At 29.2% G+C, this 26,633-nt stretch overlaps 8 protein-coding genes and 1 pseudogene across 9 annotated transcripts; 4 read left to right on the forward strand and 5 right to left on the reverse strand.

Moving 5' to 3' along the window:
* Positions 1 to 1,496: 1,496 nt before the first annotated feature.
* LOC100645627 (WD repeat-containing protein 36-like) lies at positions 1,497 to 4,191 on the forward strand. Of its 2 annotated transcripts, XR_007223853.1 has the most exons (3): positions 1,497 to 3,212; positions 3,281 to 3,558; positions 3,633 to 4,191. XR_007223853.1 is itself a non-coding variant. In XM_048405239.1 (2 exons), exon 1 carries the CDS (start codon positions 1,679 to 1,681, stop codon positions 3,191 to 3,193), a length of 1,515 nt encoding a protein of 504 aa, XP_048261196.1. In that variant the 5' UTR covers positions 1,497 to 1,678; the 3' UTR covers positions 3,194 to 3,212; positions 3,281 to 4,191. The 2 variants fall into 2 exon arrangements, 1 of the variants encoding a protein (XP_048261196.1); XM_048405239.1 differs by having other exon boundaries at positions 3,281 to 4,191.
* LOC125384971 lies at positions 3,210 to 6,774 on the reverse strand (annotated as a pseudogene).
* Positions 3,499 to 4,171, forward strand: LOC125385048 (WD repeat-containing protein 36-like). Its single transcript, XM_048405623.1, has 3 exons — positions 3,499 to 3,558; positions 3,633 to 4,099; positions 4,165 to 4,171. Exons 1-3 carry the CDS (start codon positions 3,499 to 3,501, stop codon positions 4,169 to 4,171), a joined length of 534 nt encoding a protein of 177 aa, XP_048261580.1.
* A 1,280-nt stretch (positions 6,775 to 8,054) lies between the features above and the next one.
* Positions 8,055 to 11,080, reverse strand: LOC125384969 (WD repeat-containing protein 36-like). The gene is made up of 3 exons (XM_048405237.1): positions 9,370 to 11,080; positions 9,024 to 9,301; positions 8,055 to 8,949 (listed from the first exon to the last, which is right to left on the reverse strand). Exons 1-3 carry the CDS (start codon positions 10,901 to 10,903, stop codon positions 8,095 to 8,097), a joined length of 2,667 nt encoding a protein of 888 aa, XP_048261194.1. The 5' UTR covers positions 10,904 to 11,080; the 3' UTR covers positions 8,055 to 8,094.
* A 294-nt stretch (positions 11,081 to 11,374) lies between these two features.
* LOC125385049 (nucleoporin NDC1-like) lies at positions 11,375 to 13,511 on the forward strand. The gene is made up of 3 exons (XM_048405624.1): positions 11,375 to 11,386; positions 12,717 to 12,969; positions 13,141 to 13,511. The coding sequence occupies exons 1-3, from the start codon at positions 11,375 to 11,377 to the stop codon at positions 13,509 to 13,511; spliced, it is 636 nt and encodes a 211-aa protein (XP_048261581.1).
* Positions 13,512 to 13,874: 363 nt separating this feature from the next.
* Positions 13,875 to 16,900, reverse strand: LOC105667016 (WD repeat-containing protein 36). The gene is made up of 3 exons (XM_048405236.1): positions 15,190 to 16,900; positions 14,844 to 15,121; positions 13,875 to 14,769 (listed from the first exon to the last, which is right to left on the reverse strand). The coding sequence occupies exons 1-3, from the start codon at positions 16,721 to 16,723 to the stop codon at positions 13,915 to 13,917; spliced, it is 2,667 nt and encodes an 888-aa protein (XP_048261193.1). The 5' UTR covers positions 16,724 to 16,900; the 3' UTR covers positions 13,875 to 13,914.
* Positions 16,901 to 17,194: 294 nt separating this feature from the next.
* Positions 17,195 to 19,331, forward strand: LOC125385050 (nucleoporin NDC1-like). The gene is made up of 3 exons (XM_048405625.1): positions 17,195 to 17,206; positions 18,537 to 18,789; positions 18,961 to 19,331. Exons 1-3 carry the CDS (start codon positions 17,195 to 17,197, stop codon positions 19,329 to 19,331), a joined length of 636 nt encoding a protein of 211 aa, XP_048261582.1.
* Positions 19,332 to 19,694: 363 nt separating this feature from the next.
* LOC125384970 (WD repeat-containing protein 36-like) lies at positions 19,695 to 22,625 on the reverse strand. Its single transcript, XM_048405238.1, has 3 exons — positions 21,010 to 22,625; positions 20,664 to 20,941; positions 19,695 to 20,589 (listed from the first exon to the last, which is right to left on the reverse strand). The coding sequence occupies exons 1-3, from the start codon at positions 22,541 to 22,543 to the stop codon at positions 19,735 to 19,737; spliced, it is 2,667 nt and encodes an 888-aa protein (XP_048261195.1). The 5' UTR covers positions 22,544 to 22,625; the 3' UTR covers positions 19,695 to 19,734.
* An 883-nt stretch (positions 22,626 to 23,508) lies between these two features.
* On the reverse strand, positions 23,509 to 25,778 carry LOC100646971 (nucleoporin NDC1). Its single transcript, XM_012320060.3, has one exon. It carries the CDS (start codon positions 25,532 to 25,534, stop codon positions 23,801 to 23,803), a length of 1,734 nt encoding a protein of 577 aa, XP_012175450.2. The 5' UTR covers positions 25,535 to 25,778; the 3' UTR covers positions 23,509 to 23,800.
* Positions 25,779 to 26,633: the final 855 nt, after the last annotated feature.

The raw sequence follows: 26,633 nt of genomic DNA on the forward strand, positions 1-26,633 counted from the left end.
CGAGAGTCATAAACTGTAAAAATCATTTGATGAAGTAGAATTTTGTGTAAGTACTACTTGTAAAACATTTGTAAAGAACGATTTCATTGTGTTTTATGTTCTTATAATATCTTTGCGATAATACTACCGGGTACTACAAAGACACATTCTTCGTAATGCTGTACTTCGTTCAATTTAATATATGCGCGTCGAAAAAAATGTATATTTATTCTAAATATTATCTTCCTTTTCAGTTTCTATTAATTTGACAAAACATTTCGTATTTCTAATCACAATCGCTTGACTCAGTAGAAGAAAATTTAATCAAACGCATAAAAAATTGTTTAACATCAAAATAAATTTAATAATGTTTGCAGGTAGTATAGAACAAGAATTAAAAATACGTAATTATGGGAACATGAAACACTTTCATATGAAATAAACCACATTAAATTTAATGTTATACCAACAATTTCCTAATTCGTTATAAAAAAGAATACGCTAAGAAAAATCTTATTCGTGGATGTAAAAATTATATAAGAATGATAAGCTTCCATAAGAAATAGATATCTTATTCATTTGTAAATAATTGAATAACCGAGAGTTAACAATGTAACATTAATTATTTACTATTTACCTATAGTCAATTATACATACATATACTTTGCTTTCAATTTTTGTAATATATATTTATATTATTTATATGATATATTTTTTAAACATACATATATACATATAGTATATTATTTATCCATATATCACATATCAATATACAATAATTGTTTTTTTTTCCAAAAAATTTGTAGATAATATTATCTAAGTGTTATTAATTGTAATTTAATACAGTTACATCTTATATTATATATATAATATTTGATAGGTAGTAATATACAATCGTTTTAAAGTTGTATGTGAGTTTACTTCATCGTATTTGTTATTAAATTGTATTTAGTACTCGCTAATATTAACATACATATTTGTTATAAAAAGTATTTGATTTTATAGAATAGACACTATGTTTTATACATATATGTAATGTATATTAGCATACAAATGATTTATATGAACCCGTGGAAATGACGGATAACTGAAACGAAATTATAAAAAAATACTTAGTATTAACAATTGTTTTCCTACTCCATTCCTTACCTATATAAGAACTTAATTTTACTATTTATTAATACTTCATTTAATAAATTAATTGTTACTTACGTACTTGTTGCAACATATTTAAGAATATTATAAATACAAAACAATTTTTTCTACAAATTGTTAAATCACTGCTGTAACAAAAATATAAAAATTTTAGCTTTGTTTCGTCCAAGCAAATAATTATACTAATGATTGCTTCAAATAAATAAGAAATTATATTATTTAATAATTTTTGTTTCTTTATTTTATGTACGTTTCAACAAAATCTAATTAACATTGCATAATATTTGTTTTTTATTGCATTACATAGAAAATTAAATTATACTGTAACTCTATAATTTATAAATGAAGTTTATATAAATTTAAAATATACGTATCAAAAACAAAATCTTCAAACAGTAAAAGTCACTCTCATTAAAAACATAGTTTATGCTTTCCAACATGGACGCACTCATAGGTATACTATCTCAAAAGCATGGCTGTGTATTCTAACGTTATTCTTTAAGTGTATAAAAACATCAGTTTCGTCGTAAAGTAAAGAAAGACAATGGAACACAGTAAAATATTTTTCAAGAATCGCGCATTAGGATATGTCAGTAATCACATTCCTCTTATAACAAGATATATTACAAGGCGAAAAGACAATCTTATAATAACATGCGTCGGTGATACGTTTCTTACGTACAGCTGTACACATTTCACGCTTCTTAACGTATCAAAAACGCATCCAGGCGAAATTACATGTCTCGCGGGAGACCCTTATCACACTTTTACAGCATGTGGAAAAGAAATATACGCTTGGCGGAGAGGAGGAGAATTAAGACATACTTATAAAGGACATGACTACACAGTGCATATTCTGTTACCTTTTGGTCTTTGTTTAGTATCTATTGATGAGAACAACATTGTTAAACTGTGGAATATTAATACAGAAGAGCTGATAACAGAACTTGATTTCAGTGACAAACATTTCAAAATTACAACAATAATACATCCTAACACCTATATAAACAAAATATTACTTGGAAGTGAACAAGGTCAACTGCAGTTATGGAATTTAAGAGTTCTAAAATTAATTTACACGTTTAAAGGCTGGAATACACCAGTAACTGCACTTGAACAGGCACCTGCAATAGACGTTGCAGCAATAGGTTTAAGAGATGGAAGAATTATATTACATAATTTGAAGCTTGATGAAACACTTTTTGAATTAGTACAAGATTGGGGTTGTGTAATATCCATTAGTTTCCGAACAGACGAGCATCCGATAATGGCCACAGGAAGTTTAGAGGGTCACATTGTATTTTGGAACTTAGAACAACGTAAAGTAGAAAGCCAACTCCTTAAAGCTCATTCTAAGGGTGTAACAGGACTAAAATATTTACCCAATGAACCATTGTTAGTATCTTCTTCTTCCGACAATTCTATAAAGTTATGGATATTTGACTTAGCTGATGGAGCTGGAAGACTTTTAAGAATTAGAGAAGGTCATTCAGAACCTCCTAATATTGTTCGTTTTTATGGAGATGAAGGTAACAATATATTAACAGCTGGAAATGATTCTTCTTTGAGGATGTTTTCCACAATTACTGAAATGTTGAATAGAAGCTTTGGAAGAGCATCATTCAACAGAAAAGCTGCAAAGAAAAGAGGAAGACTTATTGAGGATCCTTTATTAATGCCACCAATTACTAATTTTGCTATAGAGTCAACAAGAGAAAAAGAATGGGATAACATTGCAGCAACACATTCTGGTTTGGGTACAGTCACTACTTGGTCTTCTAATAAGACAAAAATGGGAGAACACAAATTAATCCTAGAAAAGTTTAAAAGCAATCGTAACATTATTGCAACTTGTGTATGTATAACAAAATGTGGAGATTTTGTTGTTATAGGATATAATAGTGGCCATGTAGAAAGATTTAATATACAATCAGGAATTCACAGAGCTAGCTATGGTACTAATAAAGGAGCACATCAAGGTCCTGTGAAAGGTGTAATGGTAGATCTTTTAAATCAAATTGTAATCACTGCTGGCACAGATGCATTTATAAAGTTTTGAAGATTTAAACCAAAAGCAGGTAAAGAAATAACTATATTTTATGATACACATGTGAAAATATAATTAATTGCATATTATAATTTTAAGGAGATACTGAACCAGTAACAAAAGTGATATTGGATGAACCAGTTGAATGGTTACGATATCATAATGATAGTTCCCTTATAGCTGTAGCATTGGAAGATTTTACTATTATATTAGTAGATCTTGACACTAAAAGAATTGTTCGACGTTTCGAAGGACATCAAGCGCGATTAACAGACGCATGTTTTAACCCTGACTCTAGATGGCTAGTAACAGCATCTATGGATTGTACAATTCGAATATGGGATATTCCTTCCTCTAATTTAATAGACATTTTTCGGGTATATATAATATATGTTAGTAAAACTTAATTATTGATCTAATTTAAAAATATTAACTGAATGTAACGTTTTAGGTACCAGAAGCATGCACGTCATTAAGTTTTTCACCTACTGGTGAATTTCTTGCTACAATACATGTATGTAACTTAGGTATATACTTATGGTCAAACCGTACCTTGTATTCCCACATTTCTTTGAAAGGAGTAAACAAAGACGATCCGATTCCAACGATTGGTCTACCTGGCTCAATAATAGAAGTTACTGATATTAATGAAGATGAACTTACTGAACCAGAATTGGATTATGTTTCTCCGGCACAACTTCAGGAGGATCTTATTACAATGTCCGGTTTACCACACTCGAGGTGGCAGAATTTGTTAAATATCGATATCATAAAAAAAAAGAACAAGCCGAAAGAACCGCCAAAGGCATCGGAGAGTGCACCTTTCTTTCTACCAACGATTCCATCTTTAGAATTGAAATTTGACCTTTCGGGTGTTAAAGATACCGAAGTCAATAAGAAACTGATTATTCATCCTGAGTTACAAAATCTTACTTTGTTTGCCAAATCCTTACTGTCTATAAAAGATTCACAATTTGAAGAAGTTATTAAAAAATTAAAAAATTAGTCGACTACGTGATTGTCGTCGACCACCCGGGCGACGTCTAATTGCGGTGGATCCTTGTTTTCGTCGTAAAACTACGCCATCCAGCTAGAACGTATTACAGATATGCATATACAGGGAGAATAATAAATTCAAGACTATAATTATTAAATATCTCTAGTCCACTGTCGGTTGACATTGTCATGTTATCATCTTCTCTAAATTGTAGAGAATTTACAGAATTTGTATCGCTATCAGTTCGATGTCTTTGAAGGCAATCAGGTCCGGACATCGATCGATTTAAACCTTTTTCTATCCAACTGTCATCAGTGCTAATAGATCTATTACCGGACATATTTTTCTCCAAGTTATCGAAATATTCTACCCTTCGAAGCTCCATTTCGATTTGGTGTGCCATGGTAAATAGGCGTATCGGTACTGGAAGAACTACCTATACTGTGCGTTGGTGTACTAGTTACGCTACTATCGTTACCACGATTGCTTTGATGGTTCGGACTATCTGCTTCTGAATTTTCGCGAGAATCAGATCTATCAAAACTGGATTGAGAGGAAAGAGGCAGTGGGTCGGAAGTGGTTTGCGAACTAATCGAAGGTAGATTTTCGGGCATCGTTTGGTATAATTTTTTTCCATCTTCAATTTTACGTTCAACCTGGATAATTAAAAATCAGATAAAAATAAATAAAATGAAAAATATTTAATAATCGGAAATTTTAATAACCTATATATTACCTGAAGAAGCTCATCTATTTCGTCCCACTCCATGTTCTTAACGTCTAGTTTCATTGGTAAAGTGAGGCTCTTAAGATGATCAGGTGAGGTTGGTACAGACTTTGTTTCAGTTTCTGCGTCTTGTTCACAAGTTTCTTTTACACAATCTTCCTCCTTTTCTTCATCTTCTATACTCTATTGGCAGAATTTACAAGATATACGAACATATAAAATATTTTAAGTATACCTTTTCATATAAAAATATATACACACATCAGAAACACTACGTCTACAAGAATTTCTATTACGAGCTGTAACTACTGTGCGTTGATCATCATCTTCTTTCAAATGAATCACTCCTCTGACACCCCAATAAATACGAAGTGCACCTTCCAGTATCAATCTTCCATTAACCTGTTAAAAAATGATATTAATTATATGTTGATCTATATTTTCTTAAGCATAAATATAAGATAAATACCTCACGGCTTCTTATTCCACCACTTTTGCCTTCATAATACTGGTTGAAAACCTTCAACTTTGATTCTAAGTGTGATCTAAGTACGAAAAATTATAACAATATAAAACTTAATGTAATAATATGTTTAATAGTATGGTATTAAATAAAACACATTGTCTTGAACTATATACCTGGGTAATGATGGCCGAGCTTCTTTTTTCCCAAAACTTGTATGTGATTCAACTCTTGTTCCATGACCAAACAATTGCGGCCCAAAAAGAGCTCCGTAACATGGTACATGACAATATGGTACACCTTTATGCTACATAATAATTTTTAAAAAGAAAATATAAATTTTTTTGTACAAATATTAAGTAAAAGTTAACAGTAATACATTAAAAATGAAATATTTAAAGTGATGACACAAAATTAGATAGATTAAATATTTAAATATGACTAATAATATTACAATATTTAATTAACAATTTTATAAAATATGCAATGTTGTACCTCTGCATGCTGGCCTGGATTTAAGCGTTTCCCACATTCTTCGCATCTTAAACATGCTGGATGCCAGTCATATCCCAATGATTGCTTGCGTTCAGCTAAAGTCACAGTTTTTCAAACTATTTTGTAAAAAATAAACAAATATATTTATTATCTATTTGTACAAAATACTCACTTTATTTGTAAAAATTTACAAAAAAGCACATATAATTTTATAATCAGTTAAGATTTCACTAATCCTTTAATAAATATATTTTCTTAAGTTTTATTTAATACATGCATTTTGTTTTTATAAATAATAAATTATTAACGTATAAATTAGCATATTAAAATATGGGTTTAAATTAGTATATAAAATACGTAAACAAATTTTTATGTTCACCTGAAGTTTTTTTTTTTTTTTTTTTTTTTTTTTGATATTTCAAATATTAAAACCGTTACTTTAAACGTTTAAAATATTAAAAACGACAATAAATAATCTTTTAATTTAAAAAATAATTTTTAATAATAACAAAGAGCGTGGTTAAAATGCAGAAAAATAATAATAAAATAATATTTCTAATAAAATATATACAAGTAACATGACAGTTATACAGACAAAAAATTGATCAACTCATTATAATGACAGGAAACGGTACTTGTCAAAATTATTACGCCTTTTTAATATATGCGAAGATTGAAACTAACCGAAATATACTGGTTTCCCACATTTATGGCACTTCCACATGACGGCAGACTCTTGTAATATCCATAAAATAATAGAAATTAACTCTGACGAGATTCTAATCCATTTTGTTTATACTATATGAATAGGCCTATTGAAAATGACATGCGGGTTAATTAAAGATGTTACTAGTAAGGCAACCTTCGCTTCGATAATAAATAGTTCCTCTGCGTGTTCGAAAACTTATCAAACACTTGATTTACATTTTTTTTACTAAAATCATAGAGTACAAAATAGAAAGGAAACTGAAAGTATTAAGTGATCGTACACCATTCGTTCATGGATCTTTATTAAATATTCTGATATTTGGATAACTTTACAATTTAAGTACTCTATTAAAGAATTATGTGAAACATTTTTAAGTAATATATTTCTTCTCTTATTTATTAATTGTAAATAGTAACATATACAAATACAACGTAGAATTGATTAATCGGTAGTGAAACTATATTATATACATAGTTACATTATAAATTACATTATTACAAGTACAAAATACATGCTTCGATTCTTGCTTTCTAATGCATTAATATTATAACCTTTATTTGCAACTTTTATAGCACTTTTATTTGGAGCATATTACATAATTCACATTATATTATAAATTACTAATTATTACAAATACATGAAAGAAACTATATAGTTCATTATGGCGTGTTTTTATATTCATATGGTATTTACATAAATTAGGGATCTAAATCTAAACCAATTATTTCATATGTTTTTGGTGAAATAGAGGGTGGTAAAGTGTGTCATATTTTATTTAATGGACAGACGATAATCTGGGCTGCGGATGCAATTTCATCTTTAGCTGTATTATCATTAAATGAAGATTCATATGGAATTGCTCAAAAAGATCTACCACTTATAATCAATACTTTACTTGCATTGAAGCAAGCTCTTGATAAATTACAAAAATCAAATATTATGACAAAGAAACAACATGGAGATGATAAATTTATTAAACAAATCTTTCATTCTTTACGTGCTGCGGCAAAACGAAGTCTTTATAGAATAGTTACATGTTTTGAAATTTATATAGGAGATTTAGGATTAGAAACAACAACAGTGGAACAGTTACATAGTTTTCTTGCTTATAGGGAATAAATTCTCATCGTTCATTGTAAACTTTGATGTATGTATATATATATAAATAACTTTTACTTGTATCTACATAAAATATTTTTTGGTATCAAAATATGTCAATGATTGTAAGATTATTTTTGTAATTGTTATATTTATATACACAAACAAATTATACTTGTGATTAATCTTTCCTATCTTTTCTATTTAACTTTACTTAACTATGGTTTACTGTATAGGAAACTAATTATAAGTTTAAGATTGTAAATGCGCTGAAATAATTTGTAAAATGTGGCAATAAATTATTTTTCAAACATCTATAATTATTCGATCAATGTATTTTAAAAAAATGTTTTGTGATGGTCATATTGCAAAAACATTTAAAAATTACGTAAAAAATAACGTCATTTTTATTACAATAAAATAATTACATCTTCTTCAAAGCTTGTACAACACTTAGATTATGAAACAATTTATCTCTCAATACAAACCAAGACTTTGATTGTATTTCTTGCAATGTGTCTAAATAATTTCTTAACGTTTCGTCTTCTGTTATTGTCGTCCCGTGGCATTTCAAAAATACGGCTAGGTAAGCTTGTGCTAATTCAAAATCCATTTTCTTTTCTATCATATGATATATCATTTTCATAAACTGAAGTAATAAAGTATTTGATGTTCTTTCATCCGCTGAAAGTGATTGAATTTCGAAATCGATAAAACTAGGATTCATATTTTTTAATTTTTTAACAACTTCTTCAAATTCTGAATCTTTCATAGACAGTAAGGATTTGGCAAACAAAGTAAGATTTTGTAACTCAGGATGAATAATCAGTTTCTTATTGACTTCGGTATCTTTAACACCCGAAAGATCAAATTTCAATTCTAAAGATGGAATCGTTGGCAGAAAGAAAGGTGCACTCTCCGATGCCTTTGGCGGTTCTTTCGGCTTGTTCTTCTTTTTTATGATATCGATATTTAACAGATTCTGCCACCTCGAGTGTGGTAAACCGGACATTGTAATAAGATTCTCTTGAAGTTGTGCCGGAGAAACATAATCCAATTCTGGTTCAGTAAGTTCATCTTCATTAATATCAGTAACTTCTATTATTGAGCCAGGTAGACCAATCGTTGGAATCGGATCGTCTTTGTTTACTCCTTTCAAAGAAATGTGGGAATACAAGGTACGGTTTGACCATAAGTATATACCTAAGTTACATACATGTATTGTAGCAAGAAATTCACCAGTAGGTGAAAAACTTAATGACGTGCATGCTTCTGGTACCTAAAACGTTACATTCAGTTAATATTTTTAAATTAGTTCAATAATTAAGTTTTACTAACATATATTATATATACCCGAAAAATGTCTATTAAATTAGAGGAAGGAATATCCCATATTCGAATTGTACAATCCATAGATGCTGTTACTAGCCATCTAGAGTCAGGGTTAAAACATGCGTCTGTTAATCGCGCTTGATGTCCTTCAAAACGTCGGACAATTCTTTTAGTGTCAATATCTACTAATATAATAGTAAAATCTTCCAATGCTACAGCTATAAGGGAACTATCATTATGATATCGTAACCATTCAACTGGTTCATCCAATATCACTTTTGTTACTGGTTCAGTATCTCCTTAAAATTATAATATGCAATTAATTATATTTTCACATGTGTATCATAAAATATAGTTATTTCTTTACCTGCTTTTGGTTTAAATCTCCAAAACTTTATAAATGCATCTCTGCCAGCAGTGATTACAGTTTGATTTAAAAGATCTACCATTACACCTTTCACAGGACCTTGATGTGCTCCTTTATTAGTACCATAGCTAGCTCTGTGAATTCCTGATTGTATATTAAATCTTTCTACATGGCCACTATTATATCCTATAACAACAAAATCTCCACATTTTGTTATACATACACAAGTTGCAATAATGTTACGATTGCTTTTAAACTTTTCTAGGATTAATTTGTGTTCTCCCATTTTTGTCTTATTAGAAGACCAAGTAGTGACTGTACCCAAACCAGAATGTGTTGCTGCAATGTTATCCCATTCTTTTTCTCTTGTTGACTCTATAGCAAAATTAGTAATTGGTGGCATTAATAAAGGATCCTCAATAAGTCTTCCTCTTTTCTTTGCAGCTTTTCTGTTGAATGATGCTCTTCCAAAGCTTCTATTCAACATTTCAGTAATTGTGGAAAACATCCTCAAAGAAGAATCACTTCCAGCTGTTAATATATTGTTACCTTCATCTCCATAAAAACGAACAATATTAGGAGGTTCTGAATGACCTTCTCTAATTCTTAAAAGTCTTCCAGCTCCATCAGCTAAGTCAAATATCCATAACTTTATAGAATTGTCGGAAGAAGAAGATACTAACAATGGTTCATTGGGTAAATATTTTAGTCCTGTTACACCCTTAGAATGAGCTTTAAGGAGTTGGCTTTCTACTTTACGTTGTTCTAAGTTCCAAAATACAATGTGACCCTCTAAACTTCCTGTGGCCATTATCGGATGCTCGTCTGTTCGGAAACTAATGGATATTACACAACCCCAATCTTGTACTAATTCAAAAAGTGTTTCATCAAGCTTCAAATTATGTAATATAATTCTTCCATCTCTTAAACCTATTGCTGCAACGTCTATTGCAGGTGCCTGTTCAAGTGCAGTTACTGGTGTATTCCAGCCTTTAAACGTGTAAATTAATTTTAGAACTCTTAAATTCCATAACTGCAGTTGACCTTGTTCACTTCCAAGTAATATTTTGTTTATATAGGTGTTAGGATGTATTATTGTTGTAATTTTGAAATGTTTGTCACTGAAATCAAGTTCTGTTATCAGCTCTTCTGTATTAATATTCCACAGTTTAACAATGTTGTTCTCATCAATAGATACTAAACAAAGACCAAAAGGTAACAGAATATGCACTGTGTAGTCATGTCCTTTATAAGTATGTCTTAATTCTCCTCCTCTCCGCCAAGCGTATATTTCTTTTCCACATGCTGTAAAAGTGTGATAAGGGTCTCCCGCGAGACATGTAATTTCGCCTGGATGCGTTTTTGATACGTTAAGAAGCGTGAAATGTGTACAGCTGTACGTAAGAAACGTATCACCGACGCATGTTATTATAAGATTGTCTTTTCGCCTTGTAATATATCTTGTTATAAGAGGAATGTGATTACTGACATATCCTAATGCGCGATTCTTGAAAAATATTTTACTGTGTTCCATTGTCTTTCTTTACTTTACGACGAAACTGATGTTTTTATACACTTAAAGAATAACGTTAGAATACACAGCCATGCTTTTGAGATAGTATACCTATGAGTGCGTCCATGTTGGAAAGCATAAACTATGTTTTTAATGAGAGTGACTTTTACTGTTTGAAGATTTTGTTTTTGATACGTATATTTTAAATTTATATAAACTTCATTTATAAATTATAGAGTTACAGTATAATTTAATTTTCTATGTAATGCAATAAAAAACAAATATTATGCAATGTTAATTAGATTTTGTTGAAACGTATATAAAATAAAGAAACAAAAATTATTAAATAATATAATTTCTTATTTATTTGAAGCAATCATTAGTATAATTATTTGCTTGGACGAAACAAAGCTAAAATTTTTATATTTTTGTTACAGCAGTGATTTAACAATTTGTAGAAAAAATTGTTTTGTATTTATAATATTCTTAAATATGTTGCAACAAGTACGTAAGTAACAATTAATTTATTAAATGAAGTATTAATAAATAGTAAAATTAAGTTCTTATATAGGTAAGGAATGGAGTAGGAAAACAATTGTTAATACTAAGTATTTTTTTTATAATTTCGTTTCAGTTATCCGTCATTTCCACGGGTTCATATAAATCATTTGTATGCTAATATACATTACATATATGTATAAAACATAGTGTCTATTCTATAAAATCAAATACTTTTTATAACAAATATGTATGTTAATATTAGCGAGTACTAAATACAATTTAATAACAAATACGATGAAGTAAACTCACATACAACTTTAAAACGATTGTATATTACTACCTATCAAATATTATATATATAATATAAGATGTAACTGTATTAAATTACAATTAATAACACTTAGATAATATTATCTACAAATTTTTTGGAAAAAAAAACAATTATTGTATATTGATATGTGATATATGGATAAATAATATACTATATGTATATATGTATGTTTAAAAAATATATCATATAAATAATATAAATATATATTACAAAAATTGAAAGCAAAATATATGTATGTATAATTGACTATAGGTAAATAGTAAATAATTAATGTTACATTGTTAACTCCCGGTTATTCAATTATTTACAAATGAATAAGATATCTATTTCTTATGGAAGCTTATCATTCTTATATAATTTTTACATCCACGAATAAGATTTTTCTTAGCGTATTCTTTTTTATAACGAATTAGGAAATTGTTGGTATAACATTAAATTTAATGTGGTTTATTTCATATGAAAGTGTTTCATGTTCCCATAATTACGTATTTTTAATTCTTGTTCTATACTACCTGCAAACATTATTAAATTTATTTTGATGTTAAACAATTTTTTATGCGTTTGATTAAATTTTCTTCTACTGAGTCAAGCGATTGTGATTAGAAATACGAAATGTTTTGTCAAATTAATAGAAACTGAAAAGGAAGATAATATTTAGAATAAATATACATTTTTTTCGACGCGCATATATTAAATTGAACGAAGTACAGCATTACGAAGAATGTGTCTTTGTAGTACCCGGTAGTATTATCGCAAAGATATTATAAGAACATAAAACACAATGAAATCGTTCTTTACAAATGTTTTACAAGTAGTACTTACACAAAATTCTACTTCATCAAATGATTTTTACAGTTTATGACTCTCGTGTCTTTTTATCTAGAAGCAACAAATCCTATTGATCATAAAAACGAAATTCATTATCGAACAAAATTGAATATACTCAATATATTATAAGTAATATATTCAATGTATTACAGTGCAATACATTGAATTATAAAGCAAGCATTGATTGCAGCATTGATTGAAGCAAGGATTGATAAAGCAAGAAGAGGTGTATTATTTACACTCAGTCAACCTGGGGGTCATCCTTACAATTGGAACTGTGTTGTAGAAAAATGTACTGGTCTCATCAAAAAATTTTCTGATGATCTTAGCACAGCATGCATTAAACCTCAGGAACCAAAACTACCTCTTGGTGTTCCAAGTTCAACAATGACAGATGTTAGTGCATTTCAGAAACAATATATATATCGTATGCGCAATTTACTAAAAGAAGAAGTACAAACCTGTACAGAACAAATTGATATAAAAAAAGATGTTGACAATGAACTGTTTATTCAAAAATTCATAAAAACAAGATGAAACAACTTCCTTGCATACTTACTTTCTAAACCACTTATTTCATATGTTTTTGGTGAAATAGAGGGTGGTAAAGTGTGTCATATTTTATTTAATGGACAGACGATAATCTGGGCTGCGGATGCAATTTCATCTTTAGCTGTATTATCATTAAATGAAGATTCATATGGAATTGCTCAAAAAGATCTACCACTTATAATCAATACTTTACTTGCATTGAAGCAAGCTCTTGATAAATTACAAAAATCAAATATTATGACAAAGAAACAACATGGAGATGATAAATTTATTAAACAAATCTTTCATTCTTTACGTGCTGCGGCAAAACGAAGTCTTTATAGAATAGTTACATGTTTTGAAATTTATATAGGAGATTTAGGATTAGAAACAACAACAGTGGAACAGTTACATAGTTTTCTTGCTTATAGGGAATAAATTCTCATCGTTCATTGTAAACTTTGATGTATGTATATATATATAAATAACTTTTACTTGTATCTACATAAAATATTTTTTGGTATCAAAATATGTCAATGATTGTAAGATTATTTTTGTAATTGTTATATTTATATACACAAACAAATTATACTTGTGATTAATCTTTCCTATCTTTTCTATTTAACTTTACTTAACTATGGTTTACTGTATAGGAAACTAATTATAAGTTTAAGATTGTAAATGCGCTGAAATAATTTGTAAAATGTGGCAATAAATTATTTTTCAAACATCTATAATTATTCGATCAATGTATTTTAAAAAAATGTTTTGTGATGGTCATATTGCAAAAACATTTAAAAATTACGTAAAAAATAACGTCATTTTTATTACAATAAAATAATTACATCTTCTTCAAAGCTTGTACAACACTTAGATTATGAAACAATTTATCTCTCAATACAAACCAAGACTTTGATTGTATTTCTTGCAATGTGTCTAAATAATTTCTTAACGTTTCGTCTTCTGTTATTGTCGTCCCGTGGCATTTCAAAAATACGGCTAGGTAAGCTTGTGCTAATTCAAAATCCATTTTCTTTTCTATCATATGATATATCATTTTCATAAACTGAAGTAATAAAGTATTTGATGTTCTTTCATCCGCTGAAAGTGATTGAATTTCGAAATCGATAAAACTAGGATTCATATTTTTTAATTTTTTAACAACTTCTTCAAATTCTGAATCTTTCATAGACAGTAAGGATTTGGCAAACAAAGTAAGATTTTGTAACTCAGGATGAATAATCAGTTTCTTATTGACTTCGGTATCTTTAACACCCGAAAGATCAAATTTCAATTCTAAAGATGGAATCGTTGGCAGAAAGAAAGGTGCACTCTCCGATGCCTTTGGCGGTTCTTTCGGCTTGTTCTTCTTTTTTATGATATCGATATTTAACAGATTCTGCCACCTCGAGTGTGGTAAACCGGACATTGTAATAAGATTCTCTTGAAGTTGTGCCGGAGAAACATAATCCAATTCTGGTTCAGTAAGTTCATCTTCATTAATATCAGTAACTTCTATTATTGAGCCAGGTAGACCAATCGTTGGAATCGGATCGTCTTTGTTTACTCCTTTCAAAGAAATGTGGGAATACAAGGTACGGTTTGACCATAAGTATATACCTAAGTTACATACATGTATTGTAGCAAGAAATTCACCAGTAGGTGAAAAACTTAATGACGTGCATGCTTCTGGTACCTAAAACGTTACATTCAGTTAATATTTTTAAATTAGTTCAATAATTAAGTTTTACTAACATATATTATATATACCCGAAAAATGTCTATTAAATTAGAGGAAGGAATATCCCATATTCGAATTGTACAATCCATAGATGCTGTTACTAGCCATCTAGAGTCAGGGTTAAAACATGCGTCTGTTAATCGCGCTTGATGTCCTTCAAAACGTCGGACAATTCTTTTAGTGTCAATATCTACTAATATAATAGTAAAATCTTCCAATGCTACAGCTATAAGGGAACTATCATTATGATATCGTAACCATTCAACTGGTTCATCCAATATCACTTTTGTTACTGGTTCAGTATCTCCTTAAAATTATAATATGCAATTAATTATATTTTCACATGTGTATCATAAAATATAGTTATTTCTTTACCTGCTTTTGGTTTAAATCTCCAAAACTTTATAAATGCATCTCTGCCAGCAGTGATTACAGTTTGATTTAAAAGATCTACCATTACACCTTTCACAGGACCTTGATGTGCTCCTTTATTAGTACCATAGCTAGCTCTGTGAATTCCTGATTGTATATTAAATCTTTCTACATGGCCACTATTATATCCTATAACAACAAAATCTCCACATTTTGTTATACATACACAAGTTGCAATAATGTTACGATTGCTTTTAAACTTTTCTAGGATTAATTTGTGTTCTCCCATTTTTGTCTTATTAGAAGACCAAGTAGTGACTGTACCCAAACCAGAATGTGTTGCTGCAATGTTATCCCATTCTTTTTCTCTTGTTGACTCTATAGCAAAATTAGTAATTGGTGGCATTAATAAAGGATCCTCAATAAGTCTTCCTCTTTTCTTTGCAGCTTTTCTGTTGAATGATGCTCTTCCAAAGCTTCTATTCAACATTTCAGTAATTGTGGAAAACATCCTCAAAGAAGAATCACTTCCAGCTGTTAATATATTGTTACCTTCATCTCCATAAAAACGAACAATATTAGGAGGTTCTGAATGACCTTCTCTAATTCTTAAAAGTCTTCCAGCTCCATCAGCTAAGTCAAATATCCATAACTTTATAGAATTGTCGGAAGAAGAAGATACTAACAATGGTTCATTGGGTAAATATTTTAGTCCTGTTACACCCTTAGAATGAGCTTTAAGGAGTTGGCTTTCTACTTTACGTTGTTCTAAGTTCCAAAATACAATGTGACCCTCTAAACTTCCTGTGGCCATTATCGGATGCTCGTCTGTTCGGAAACTAATGGATATTACACAACCCCAATCTTGTACTAATTCAAAAAGTGTTTCATCAAGCTTCAAATTATGTAATATAATTCTTCCATCTCTTAAACCTATTGCTGCAACGTCTATTGCAGGTGCCTGTTCAAGTGCAGTTACTGGTGTATTCCAGCCTTTAAACGTGTAAATTAATTTTAGAACTCTTAAATTCCATAACTGCAGTTGACCTTGTTCACTTCCAAGTAATATTTTGTTTATATAGGTGTTAGGATGTATTATTGTTGTAATTTTGAAATGTTTGTCACTGAAATCAAGTTCTGTTATCAGCTCTTCTGTATTAATATTCCACAGTTTAACAATGTTGTTCTCATCAATAGATACTAAACAAAGACCAAAAGGTAACAGAATATGCACTGTGTAGTCATGTCCTTTATAAGTATGTCTTAATTCTCCTCCTCTCCGCCAAGCGTATATTTCTTTTCCACATGCTGTAAAAGTGTGATAAGGGTCTCCCGCGAGACATGTAATTTCGCCTGGATGCGTTTTTGATACGTTAAGAAGCGTGAAATGTGTACAGCTGTACGTAAGAAACGTATCACCGACGCATGTTATTATAAGATTGTCTTTTCGCCTTGTAATATATCTTGTTATAAGAGGAATGTGATTACTGACATATCCTAATGCGCGATTCTTGAAAAATATTTTACTGTGTTCCATTGTCTTTCTTTACTTTACGACGAAACTGATGTTTTTATACACTTAAAGAATAACGTTAGAATACACAGCCATGCTTTTGAGATAGTATACCTATGAGTGCGTCCATGTTGGAAAGCATAAACTATGTTTTTAATGAGAGTGACTTTTACTGTTTGAAGATTTTGTTTTTGATACGTATATTTTAAATTTATATAAACTTCATTTATAAATTATAGAGTTACAGTATAATTTAATTTTCTATGTAATGCAATAAAAAACAAATATTATGCAATGTTAATTAGATTTTGTTGAAACGTATATAAAATAAAGAAACAAAAATTATTAAATAATATAATTTCTTATTTATTTGAAGCAATCATTAGTATAATTATTTGCTTGGACGAAACAAAGCTAAAATTTTTATATTTTTGTTACAGCAGTGATTTAACAATTTGTAGAAAAAATTGTTTTGTATTTATAATATTCTTAAATATGTTGCAACAAGTACGTAAGTAACAATTAATTTATTAAATGAAGTATTAATAAATAGTAAAATTAAGTTCTTATATAGGTAAGGAATGGAGTAGGAAAACAATTGTTAATACTAAGTATTTTTTTTATAATTTCGTTTCAGTTATCCGTCATTTCCACGGGTTCATATAAATCATTTGTATGCTAATATACATTACATATATGTATAAAACATAGTGTCTATTCTATAAAATCAAATACTTTTTATAACAAATATGTATGTTAATATTAGCGAGTACTAAATACAATTTAATAACAAATACGATGAAGTAAACTCACATACAACTTTAAAACGATTGTATATTACTACCTATCAAATATTATATATATAATATAAGATGTAACTGTATTAAATTACAATTAATAACACTTAGATAATATTATCTACAAATTTTTTGGAAAAAAAAACAATTATTGTATATTGATATGTGATATATGGATAAATAATATACTATATGTATATATGTATGTTTAAAAAATATATCATATAAATAATATAAATATATATTACAAAAATTGAAAGCAAAATATATGTATGTATAATTGACTATAGGTAAATAGTAAATAATTAATGTTACATTGTTAACTCCCGGTTATTCAATTATTTACAAATGAATAAGATATCTATTTCTTATGGAAGCTTATCATTCTTATATAATTTTTACATCCACGAATAAGATTTTTCTTAGCGTATTCTTTTTTATAACGAATTAGGAAATTGTTGGTATAACATTAAATTTAATGTGGTTTATTTCATATGAAAGTGTTTCATGTTCCCATAATTACGTATTTTTAATTCTTGTTCTATACTACCTGCAAACATTATTAAATTTATTTTGATGTTAAACAATTTTTTATGCGTTTGATTAAATTTTCTTCTACTGAGTCAAGCGATTGTGATTAGAAATACGAAATGTTTTGTCAAATTAATAGAAACTGAAAAGGAAGATAATATTTAGAATAAATATACATTTTTTTCGACGCGCATATATTAAATTGAACGAAGTACAGCATTACGAAGAATGTGTCTTTGTAGTACCCGGTAGTATTATCGCAAAGATATTATAAGAACATAAAACACAATGAAATCGTTCTTTACAAATGTTTTACAAGTAGTACTTACACAAAATTCTACTTCATCAAATGATTTTTACAGTTTATGACTCTCGTGTCTTTTTATCTAGAAGCAACAAATCCTATTGATCATAAAAACGAAATTCATTATCGAACAAAATTGAATATACTCAATATATTATAAGTAATATATTCAATGTATTACAGTGCAATACATTGAATTATAAAGCAAGCATTGATTGCAGCATTGATTGAAGCAAGGATTGATAAAGCAAGAAGAGGTGTATTATTTACACTCAGTCAACCTGGGGGTCATCCTTACAATTGGAACTGTGTTGTAGAAAAATGTACTGGTCTCATCAAAAAATTTTCTGATGATCTTAGCACAGCATGCATTAAACCTCAGGAACCAAAACTACCTCTTGGTGTTCCAAGTTCAACAATGACAGATGTTAGTGCATTTCAGAAACAATATATATATCGTATGCGCAATTTACTAAAAGAAGAAGTACAAACCTGTACAGAACAAATTGATATAAAAAAAGATGTTGACAATGAACTGTTTATTCAAAAATTCATAAAAACAAGATGAAACAACTTCCTTGCATACTTACTTTCTAAACCACTTATTTCATATGTTTTTGGTGAAATAGAGGGTGGTAAAGTGTGTCATATTTTATTTAATGGACAGACGATAATCTGGGCTGCGGATGCAATTTCATCTTTAGCTGTATTATCATTAAATGAAGATTCATATGGAATTGCTCAAAAAGATCTACCACTTATAATCAATACTTTACTTGCATTGAAGCAAGCTCTTGATAAATTACAAAAATCAAATATTATGACAAAGAAACAACATGGAGATGATAAATTTATTAAACAAATCTTTCATTCTTTACGTGCTGCGGCAAAACGAAGTCTTTATAGAATAGTTACATGTTTTGAAATTTATATAGGAGATTTAGGATTAGAAACAACAACAGTGGAACAGTTACATAGTTTTCTTGCTTATAGGGAATAAATTCTCATCGTTCATTGTAAACTTTGATGTATGTATATATATATAAATAACTTTTACTTGTATCTACATAAAATATTTTTTGGTATCAAAATATGTCAATGATTGTAAGATTATTTTTGTAATTGTTATATTTATATACACAAACAAATTATACTTGTGATTAATCTTTCCTATCTTTTCTATTTAACTTTACTTAACTATGGTTTACTGTATAGGAAACTAATTATAAGTTTAAGATTGTAAATGCGCTGAAATAATTTGTAAAATGTGGCAATAAATTATTTTTCAAACATCTATAATTATTCGATCAATGTATTTTAAAAAAATGTTTTGTGATGGTCATATTGCAAAAACATTTAAAAATTACGTAAAAAATAACGTCATTTTTATTACAATAAAATAATTACATCTTCTTCAAAGCTTGTACAACACTTAGATTATGAAACAATTTATCTCTCAATACAAACCAAGACTTTGATTGTATTTCTTGCAATGTGTCTAAATAATTTCTTAACGTTTCGTCTTCTGTTATTGTCGTCCCGTGGCATTTCAAAAATACGGCTAGGTAAGCTTGTGCTAATTCAAAATCCATTTTCTTTTCTATCATATGATATATCATTTTCATAAACTGAAGTAATAAAGTATTTGATGTTCTTTCATCCGCTGAAAGTGATTGAATTTCGAAATCGATAAAACTAGGATTCATATTTTTTAATTTTTTAACAACTTCTTCAAATTCTGAATCTTTCATAGACAGTAAGGATTTGGCAAACAAAGTAAGATTTTGTAACTCAGGATGAATAATCAGTTTCTTATTGACTTCGGTATCTTTAACACCCGAAAGATCAAATTTCAATTCTAAAGATGGAATCGTTGGCAGAAAGAAAGGTGCACTCTCCGATGCCTTTGGCGGTTCTTTCGGCTTGTTCTTCTTTTTTATGATATCGATATTTAACAGATTCTGCCACCTCGAGTGTGGTAAACCGGACATTGTAATAAGATTCTCTTGAAGTTGTGCCGGAGAAACATAATCCAATTCTGGTTCAGTAAGTTCATCTTCATTAATATCAGTAACTTCTATTATTGAGCCAGGTAGACCAATCGTTGGAATCGGATCGTCTTTGTTTACTCCTTTCAAAGAAATGTGGGAATACAAGGTACGGTTTGACCATAAGTATATACCTAAGTTACATACATGTATTGTAGCAAGAAATTCACCAGTAGGTGAAAAACTTAATGACGTGCATGCTTCTGGTACCTAAAACGTTACATTCAGTTAATATTTTTAAATTAGTTCAATAATTAAGTTTTACTAACATATATTATATATACCCGAAAAATGTCTATTAAATTAGAGGAAGGAATATCCCATATTCGAATTGTACAATCCATAGATGCTGTTACTAGCCATCTAGAGTCAGGGTTAAAACATGCGTCTGTTAATCGCGCTTGATGTCCTTCAAAACGTCGGACAATTCTTTTAGTGTCAATATCTACTAATATAATAGTAAAATCTTCCAATGCTACAGCTATAAGGGAACTATCATTATGATATCGTAACCATTCAACTGGTTCATCCAATATCACTTTTGTTACTGGTTCAGTATCTCCTTAAAATTATAATATGCAATTAATTATATTTTCACATGTGTATCATAAAATATAGTTATTTCTTTACCTGCTTTTGGTTTAAATCTCCAAAACTTTATAAATGCATCTCTGCCAGCAGTGATTACAGTTTGATTTAAAAGATCTACCATTACACCTTTCACAGGACCTTGATGTGCTCCTTTATTAGTACCATAGCTAGCTCTGTGAATTCCTGATTGTATATTAAATCTTTCTACATGGCCACTATTATATCCTATAACAACAAAATCTCCACATTTTGTTATACATACACAAGTTGCAATAATGTTACGATTGCTTTTAAACTTTTCTAGGATTAATTTGTGTTCTCCCATTTTTGTCTTATTAGAAGACCAAGTAGTGACTGTACCCAAACCAGAATGTGTTGCTGCAATGTTATCCCATTCTTTTTCTCTTGTTGACTCTATAGCAAAATTAGTAATTGGTGGCATTAATAAAGGATCCTCAATAAGTCTTCCTCTTTTCTTTGCAGCTTTTCTGTTGAATGATGCTCTTCCAAAGCTTCTATTCAACATTTCAGTAATTGTGGAAAACATCCTCAAAGAAGAATCACTTCCAGCTGTTAATATATTGTTACCTTCATCTCCATAAAAACGAACAATATTAGGAGGTTCTGAATGACCTTCTCTAATTCTTAAAAGTCTTCCAGCTCCATCAGCTAAGTCAAATATCCATAACTTTATAGAATTGTCGGAAGAAGAAGATACTAACAATGGTTCATTGGGTAAATATTTTAGTCCTGTTACACCCTTAGAATGAGCTTTAAGGAGTTGGCTTTCTACTTTACGTTGTTCTAAGTTCCAAAATACAATGTGACCCTCTAAACTTCCTGTGGCCATTATCGGATGCTCGTCTGTTCGGAAACTAATGGATATTACACAACCCCAATCTTGTACTAATTCAAAAAGTGTTTCATCAAGCTTCAAATTATGTAATATAATTCTTCCATCTCTTAAACCTATTGCTGCAACGTCTATTGCAGGTGCCTGTTCAAGTGCAGTTACTGGTGTATTCCAGCCTTTAAACGTGTAAATTAATTTTAGAACTCTTAAATTCCATAACTGCAGTTGACCTTGTTCACTTCCAAGTAATATTTTGTTTATATAGGTGTTAGGATGTATTATTGTTGTAATTTTGAAATGTTTGTCACTGAAATCAAGTTCTGTTATCAGCTCTTCTGTATTAATATTCCACAGTTTAACAATGTTGTTCTCATCAATAGATACTAAACAAAGACCAAAAGGTAACAGAATATGCACTGTGTAGTCATGTCCTTTATAAGTATGTCTTAATTCTCCTCCTCTCCGCCAAGCGTATATTTCTTTTCCACATGCTGTAAAAGTGTGATAAGGGTCTCCCGCGAGACATGTAATTTCGCCTGGATGCGTTTTTGATACGTTAAGAAGCGTGAAATGTGTACAGCTGTACGTAAGAAACGTATCACCGACGCATGTTATTATAAGATTGTCTTTTCGCCTTGTAATATATCTTGTTATAAGAGGAATGTGATTACTGACATATCCTAATGCGCGATTCTTGAAAAATATTTTACTGTGTTCCATTGTCTTTCTTTACTTTACGACGAAACTGATGTTTTTATACACTTAAAGAATAAGGTTAGAATACACAGCCATGCTTTTGAGATAATATACCTATGAGTGTATTTTATTCCCACATTTCTTGGAAAGGAGTAAACAAAGACGATCCGATTCCAACGATTGGTCTACCTGGCTCAATAATAGAAGTTACTGATATTAATGAAGATGAACTTACTGAACCCGAATTGGATTATGTTTCTCCGGCACAACTTCAGGAGGATCTTATTACAATGTCCGGTTTACCACACTCGAGGTGGCAGAATTTGTTAAATATCGATATCATAAAAAAAAAGAACAAGCCGAAAGAACCGCCAAAGGCATCGGAGAGTGCACCTTTCTTTCTGCCAACGATTCCATCTTTAGAATTGAAATTTGATCTTTCGGGTGTTAAAGATACCGAAGTCAATAAGAAACTGATTTTTCATCCTGAGTTACAAAATCTTACTTTGTTTGCCAAATCCTTACTGTCTATGAAAGATTCAGAATTTGAAGAAGTTGTTAAAAAATTAAAAAATATGAATCCTAGTTTTATCGATTTCGAAATTCAATCACTTTCAGCGGATGAAAAAACATCAAATACTTTATTACTTCAGTTTATGAAAATGATATATCATATGATAGAAAAGAAAATGGATTTTGAATTAGCACAAGCTTACCTAGCCGTATTTTTGAAATGCCACGGGACGACAATAACAGAAGACGAAACGTTAAGAAATTATTTAGACACATTGCAAGAAATACAATCAAAGTCTTGGTTTGTATTGAGAGATAAATTGTTTCATAATCTAAGTGTTGTACAAGCTTTGAAGAAGATGTAATTATTTTATTGTAATAAAAATGACGTTATTTTTTACGTAATTTTTAAATGTTTTTGCAATATGACCATCACAAAACATTTTTTTAAAATACATTGATCGAATAATTATAGATGTTTGAAAAATAATTTATTGCCACATTTTACAAATTATTTCAGCGCATTTACAATCTTAAACTTATAATTAGTTTCCTATACAGTAAACCACAGTTAAGTAAAGTTAAATAGAAAAGATAGGAAAGATTAATCACAAGTATAATTTGTTTGTGTATATAAATATAACAATTACAAAAATAATCTTACAATCATTGACATATTTTGATACCAAAAAATATTTTATGTAGATACAAGTAAAAGTTATTTATATATATATACATACATCAAAGTTTACAATGAACGATGAGAATTTATTCCCTATAAGCAAGAAAACTATGTAACTGTTCCACTGTTGTTGTTTCTAATCCTAAATCTCCTATATAAATTTCAAAACATGTAACTATTCTATAAAGACTTCGTTTTGCCGCAGCACGTAAAGAATGAAAGATTTGTTTAATAAATTTATCATCTCCATGTTGTTTCTTTGTCATAATATTTGATTTTTGTAATTTATCAAGAGCTTGCTTCAATGCAAGTAAAGTATTGATTATAAGTGGTAGATCTTTTTGAGCAATTCCATATGAATCTTCATTTAATGATAATACAGCTAAAGATGAAATTGCATCCGCAGCCCAGATTATCGTCTGTCCATTAAATAAAATATGACACACTTTACCACCCTCTATTTCACCAAAAACATATGAAATAAGTGGTTTAGAAAGTAAGTATGCAAGGAAGTTGTTCCATCTTGTTTTTATGAATTTTTGAATAAACAGTTCATTGTCAACATCTTTTTTTATATCAATTTGTTCTGTACAGGTTTGTACTTCTTCTTTTAGTAAATTGCGCATACGATATATATATTGTTTCTGAAATGCACTAACATCTGTCATTGTTGAACTTGGAACACCAAGAGGTAGTTTTGGTTCCTGAGGTTTAATGCATGCTGTGCTAAGATCATCAGAAAATTTTTTGATGAGACCAGTACATTTTTCTACAACACAGTTCCAATTGTAAGGATGACCCCCAGGTTGACTGAGTGTAAATAATACACCTCTTCTTGCTTTATCCTTTTGTGCTATTGTAATTAAATCTAAATAGCCTAAATGTTGCATTATTGGCACTTTGTCTGTAGATAATGCATCAGGAAGTGTCAATCCAGATTCAGCAGTATTAAATACATTACTTTGTTTGAATTCAAAAGGAACCCATTCTGTCAAATATATTTCAAATAGTAAATACATACTGTTAATTGTTAATACAAACATCAGCTGGTACAACCATAATTGAAAAATCAATGGCAGATTTAGCAAGCTAGGAATGCTACTCAATGGTTCACTTTCTAATTGTAAGGATGACAAAAATAATATTGTATAACAACAATAAGGACCCAAGAAATAATAACCAATTAAATAATATAGAGTTGGCCATATGCATTCAGCCATTAATGATGGAAGCAGGGAGCTGATTCCTGCTTTAAATCGGAAAAGCTTTGATGAAGATATGATAGGAAATTTTAAATATTTCATATGAAAGATACTAATCTTTAAGAAGAAATATAATCCACTCCAAAATCCACTTAAGAATAAAAAGAAATGTTCTTCCATTAAACACATTCCATAAATTATGTTACATTCTGTCATTAAAAAACCATATTTGCCTCCTTTGATTGATAAATGCAACCAAACAAGGAGACCACCAATGATAATGTGCAGGATACCCATCAAAATATTTTGATATGTGAATATCCGAAAAAATTTAATAAACCTACTTTTTGAGTAGGGTGGAATGTTAGAGTAACTTTTGCTACAAATAACTCCTTGAAAAAATGTAACGGTAGCAAGAACACAGAAATAACTCCACATTTGAAAAGAGGTTATCGCTGTCCATGTGTTTTGAATCCATGACATATAATCTGTATTTAAATTTGTAATTAAAAGTAAGCAAGTCACAAGTAAAAATTGTACTGTTATACTGGAGATTATAGCTAAGAACATTCTTTGCATTAGCAATTCTTTGCATCCTTTTTTATTCATCTGTATCATTTTATTTACTTGTAACGGTTAACCTCCACTTTCTTGATAAAACCGCACGAATTGAGCAATTCAAAATTCTTGCCAACAAACTTAACGTAATAGTTAAACTTTTATATTTTTAATAATAATAACATTTACGTGAATATTTTATACGTTCTCAACTATTTAACTTTTCAAATATGTATTTTTATCAAGGAATAAAAGTGATATACATAAATTCCTCGTTTCAAAAAGCCGGTATGATTACGAATTTTCTATTAAATTTAAGCGCGCCAACATGGCAGTCCTCATGAAAAGAATATAAAGGATGATATTTATCACTATTATCAAATTTGAATTATCTTCTTGAACGAAATATATTACTTATCGAATCATTATCAACAGGATATTTAACATTAAAAGTTTTATGTATTGGCTTTATTAAAGAAATATTTGGAATTGATTTACATCTATAAAGTTTCCTTATTTTCCAAATCAATTTTTGACAAATTTATTAATACTTTTAAACAGTATTTTTTGTATTGTTTTAAAAATAAAGTTTGTTATTTATAATAATTATCATACTATATTTCATATACTAAATATATATATTTTAAAAAGAGACTACTAGAAATACAATCAACTTTCAATAAAATTCTAAACAATTATTCATGAAATAACAAATTGTTGAAGTTATAATATATTATTTCAAACACTTGATGAGTTTAAGAAAGCGGGATCCCTAATTTATGTAAATACCATATGAATATAAAAACACGCCATAATGAACAATATAGTTTCTTTCATGTATTTGTAATAATTAGTAATTTATAATATAATGTGAATTATGTAATATGCTCCAAATAAAAGTGCTATAAAAGTTGCAAATAAAGGTTATAATATTAATGCATTAGAAAGCAAGAATCGAAGCATGTATTTTGTACTTGTAATAATGTAATTTATAATGTAACTATGTATATAATATAGTTTCACTACCGATTAATCAATTCTACGTTGTATTTGTATATGTTACTATTTACAATTAATAAATAAGAGAAGAAATATATTACTTAAAAATGTTTCACATAATTCTTTAATAGAGTACTTAAATTGTAAAGTTATCCAAATA

The sequence above is a fragment of the Bombus terrestris genome, chromosome 4, assembly GCF_910591885.1.
Source record: "Bombus terrestris chromosome 4, iyBomTerr1.2, whole genome shotgun sequence".
Classification (NCBI taxonomy): domain Eukaryota; kingdom Metazoa; phylum Arthropoda; class Insecta; order Hymenoptera; family Apidae; genus Bombus; species Bombus terrestris.

Coding starts and splice junctions, on each gene's coding strand:
- LOC125384970 (XM_048405238.1), bottom strand. CDS start 22,543: ATGGAACACAGTAAAATATTTTTCAAGAATCGCGCATTAGGATATGTC. Junction 20,942..21,009: donor GAGATTTAAACCAAAAGCAG/GTAAAGAAATAA, acceptor TATAATTTTAAG/GAGATACTGAACCAGTAACA. Junction 20,590..20,663: donor ATTTAATAGACATTTTTCGG/GTATATATAATA, acceptor GTAACGTTTTAG/GTACCAGAAGCATGCACGTC.
- LOC105667016 (XM_048405236.1), bottom strand. CDS start 16,723: ATGGAACACAGTAAAATATTTTTCAAGAATCGCGCATTAGGATATGTC. Junction 15,122..15,189: donor GAGATTTAAACCAAAAGCAG/GTAAAGAAATAA, acceptor TATAATTTTAAG/GAGATACTGAACCAGTAACA. Junction 14,770..14,843: donor ATTTAATAGACATTTTTCGG/GTATATATAATA, acceptor GTAACGTTTTAG/GTACCAGAAGCATGCACGTC.
- LOC100646971 (XM_012320060.3), bottom strand. CDS start 25,534: ATGATACAGATGAATAAAAAAGGATGCAAAGAATTGCTAATGCAAAGA.
- LOC125385049 (XM_048405624.1), top strand. Junction 12,970..13,140: donor TCAGAAACAATATATATATC/GTATGCGCAATT, acceptor TTGGTGAAATAG/AGGGTGGTAAAGTGTGTCAT.
- LOC125384969 (XM_048405237.1), bottom strand. CDS start 10,903: ATGGAACACAGTAAAATATTTTTCAAGAATCGCGCATTAGGATATGTC. Junction 9,302..9,369: donor GAGATTTAAACCAAAAGCAG/GTAAAGAAATAA, acceptor TATAATTTTAAG/GAGATACTGAACCAGTAACA. Junction 8,950..9,023: donor ATTTAATAGACATTTTTCGG/GTATATATAATA, acceptor GTAACGTTTTAG/GTACCAGAAGCATGCACGTC.
- LOC100645627 (XM_048405239.1), top strand. CDS start 1,679: ATGGAACACAGTAAAATATTTTTCAAGAATCGCGCATTAGGATATGTC.
- LOC125385050 (XM_048405625.1), top strand. Junction 18,790..18,960: donor TCAGAAACAATATATATATC/GTATGCGCAATT, acceptor TTGGTGAAATAG/AGGGTGGTAAAGTGTGTCAT.
- LOC125385048 (XM_048405623.1), top strand. CDS start 3,499: ATGGATTGTACAATTCGAATATGGGATATTCCTTCCTCTAATTTAATA. Junction 3,559..3,632: donor ATTTAATAGACATTTTTCGG/GTATATATAATA, acceptor GTAACGTTTTAG/GTACCAGAAGCATGCACGTC.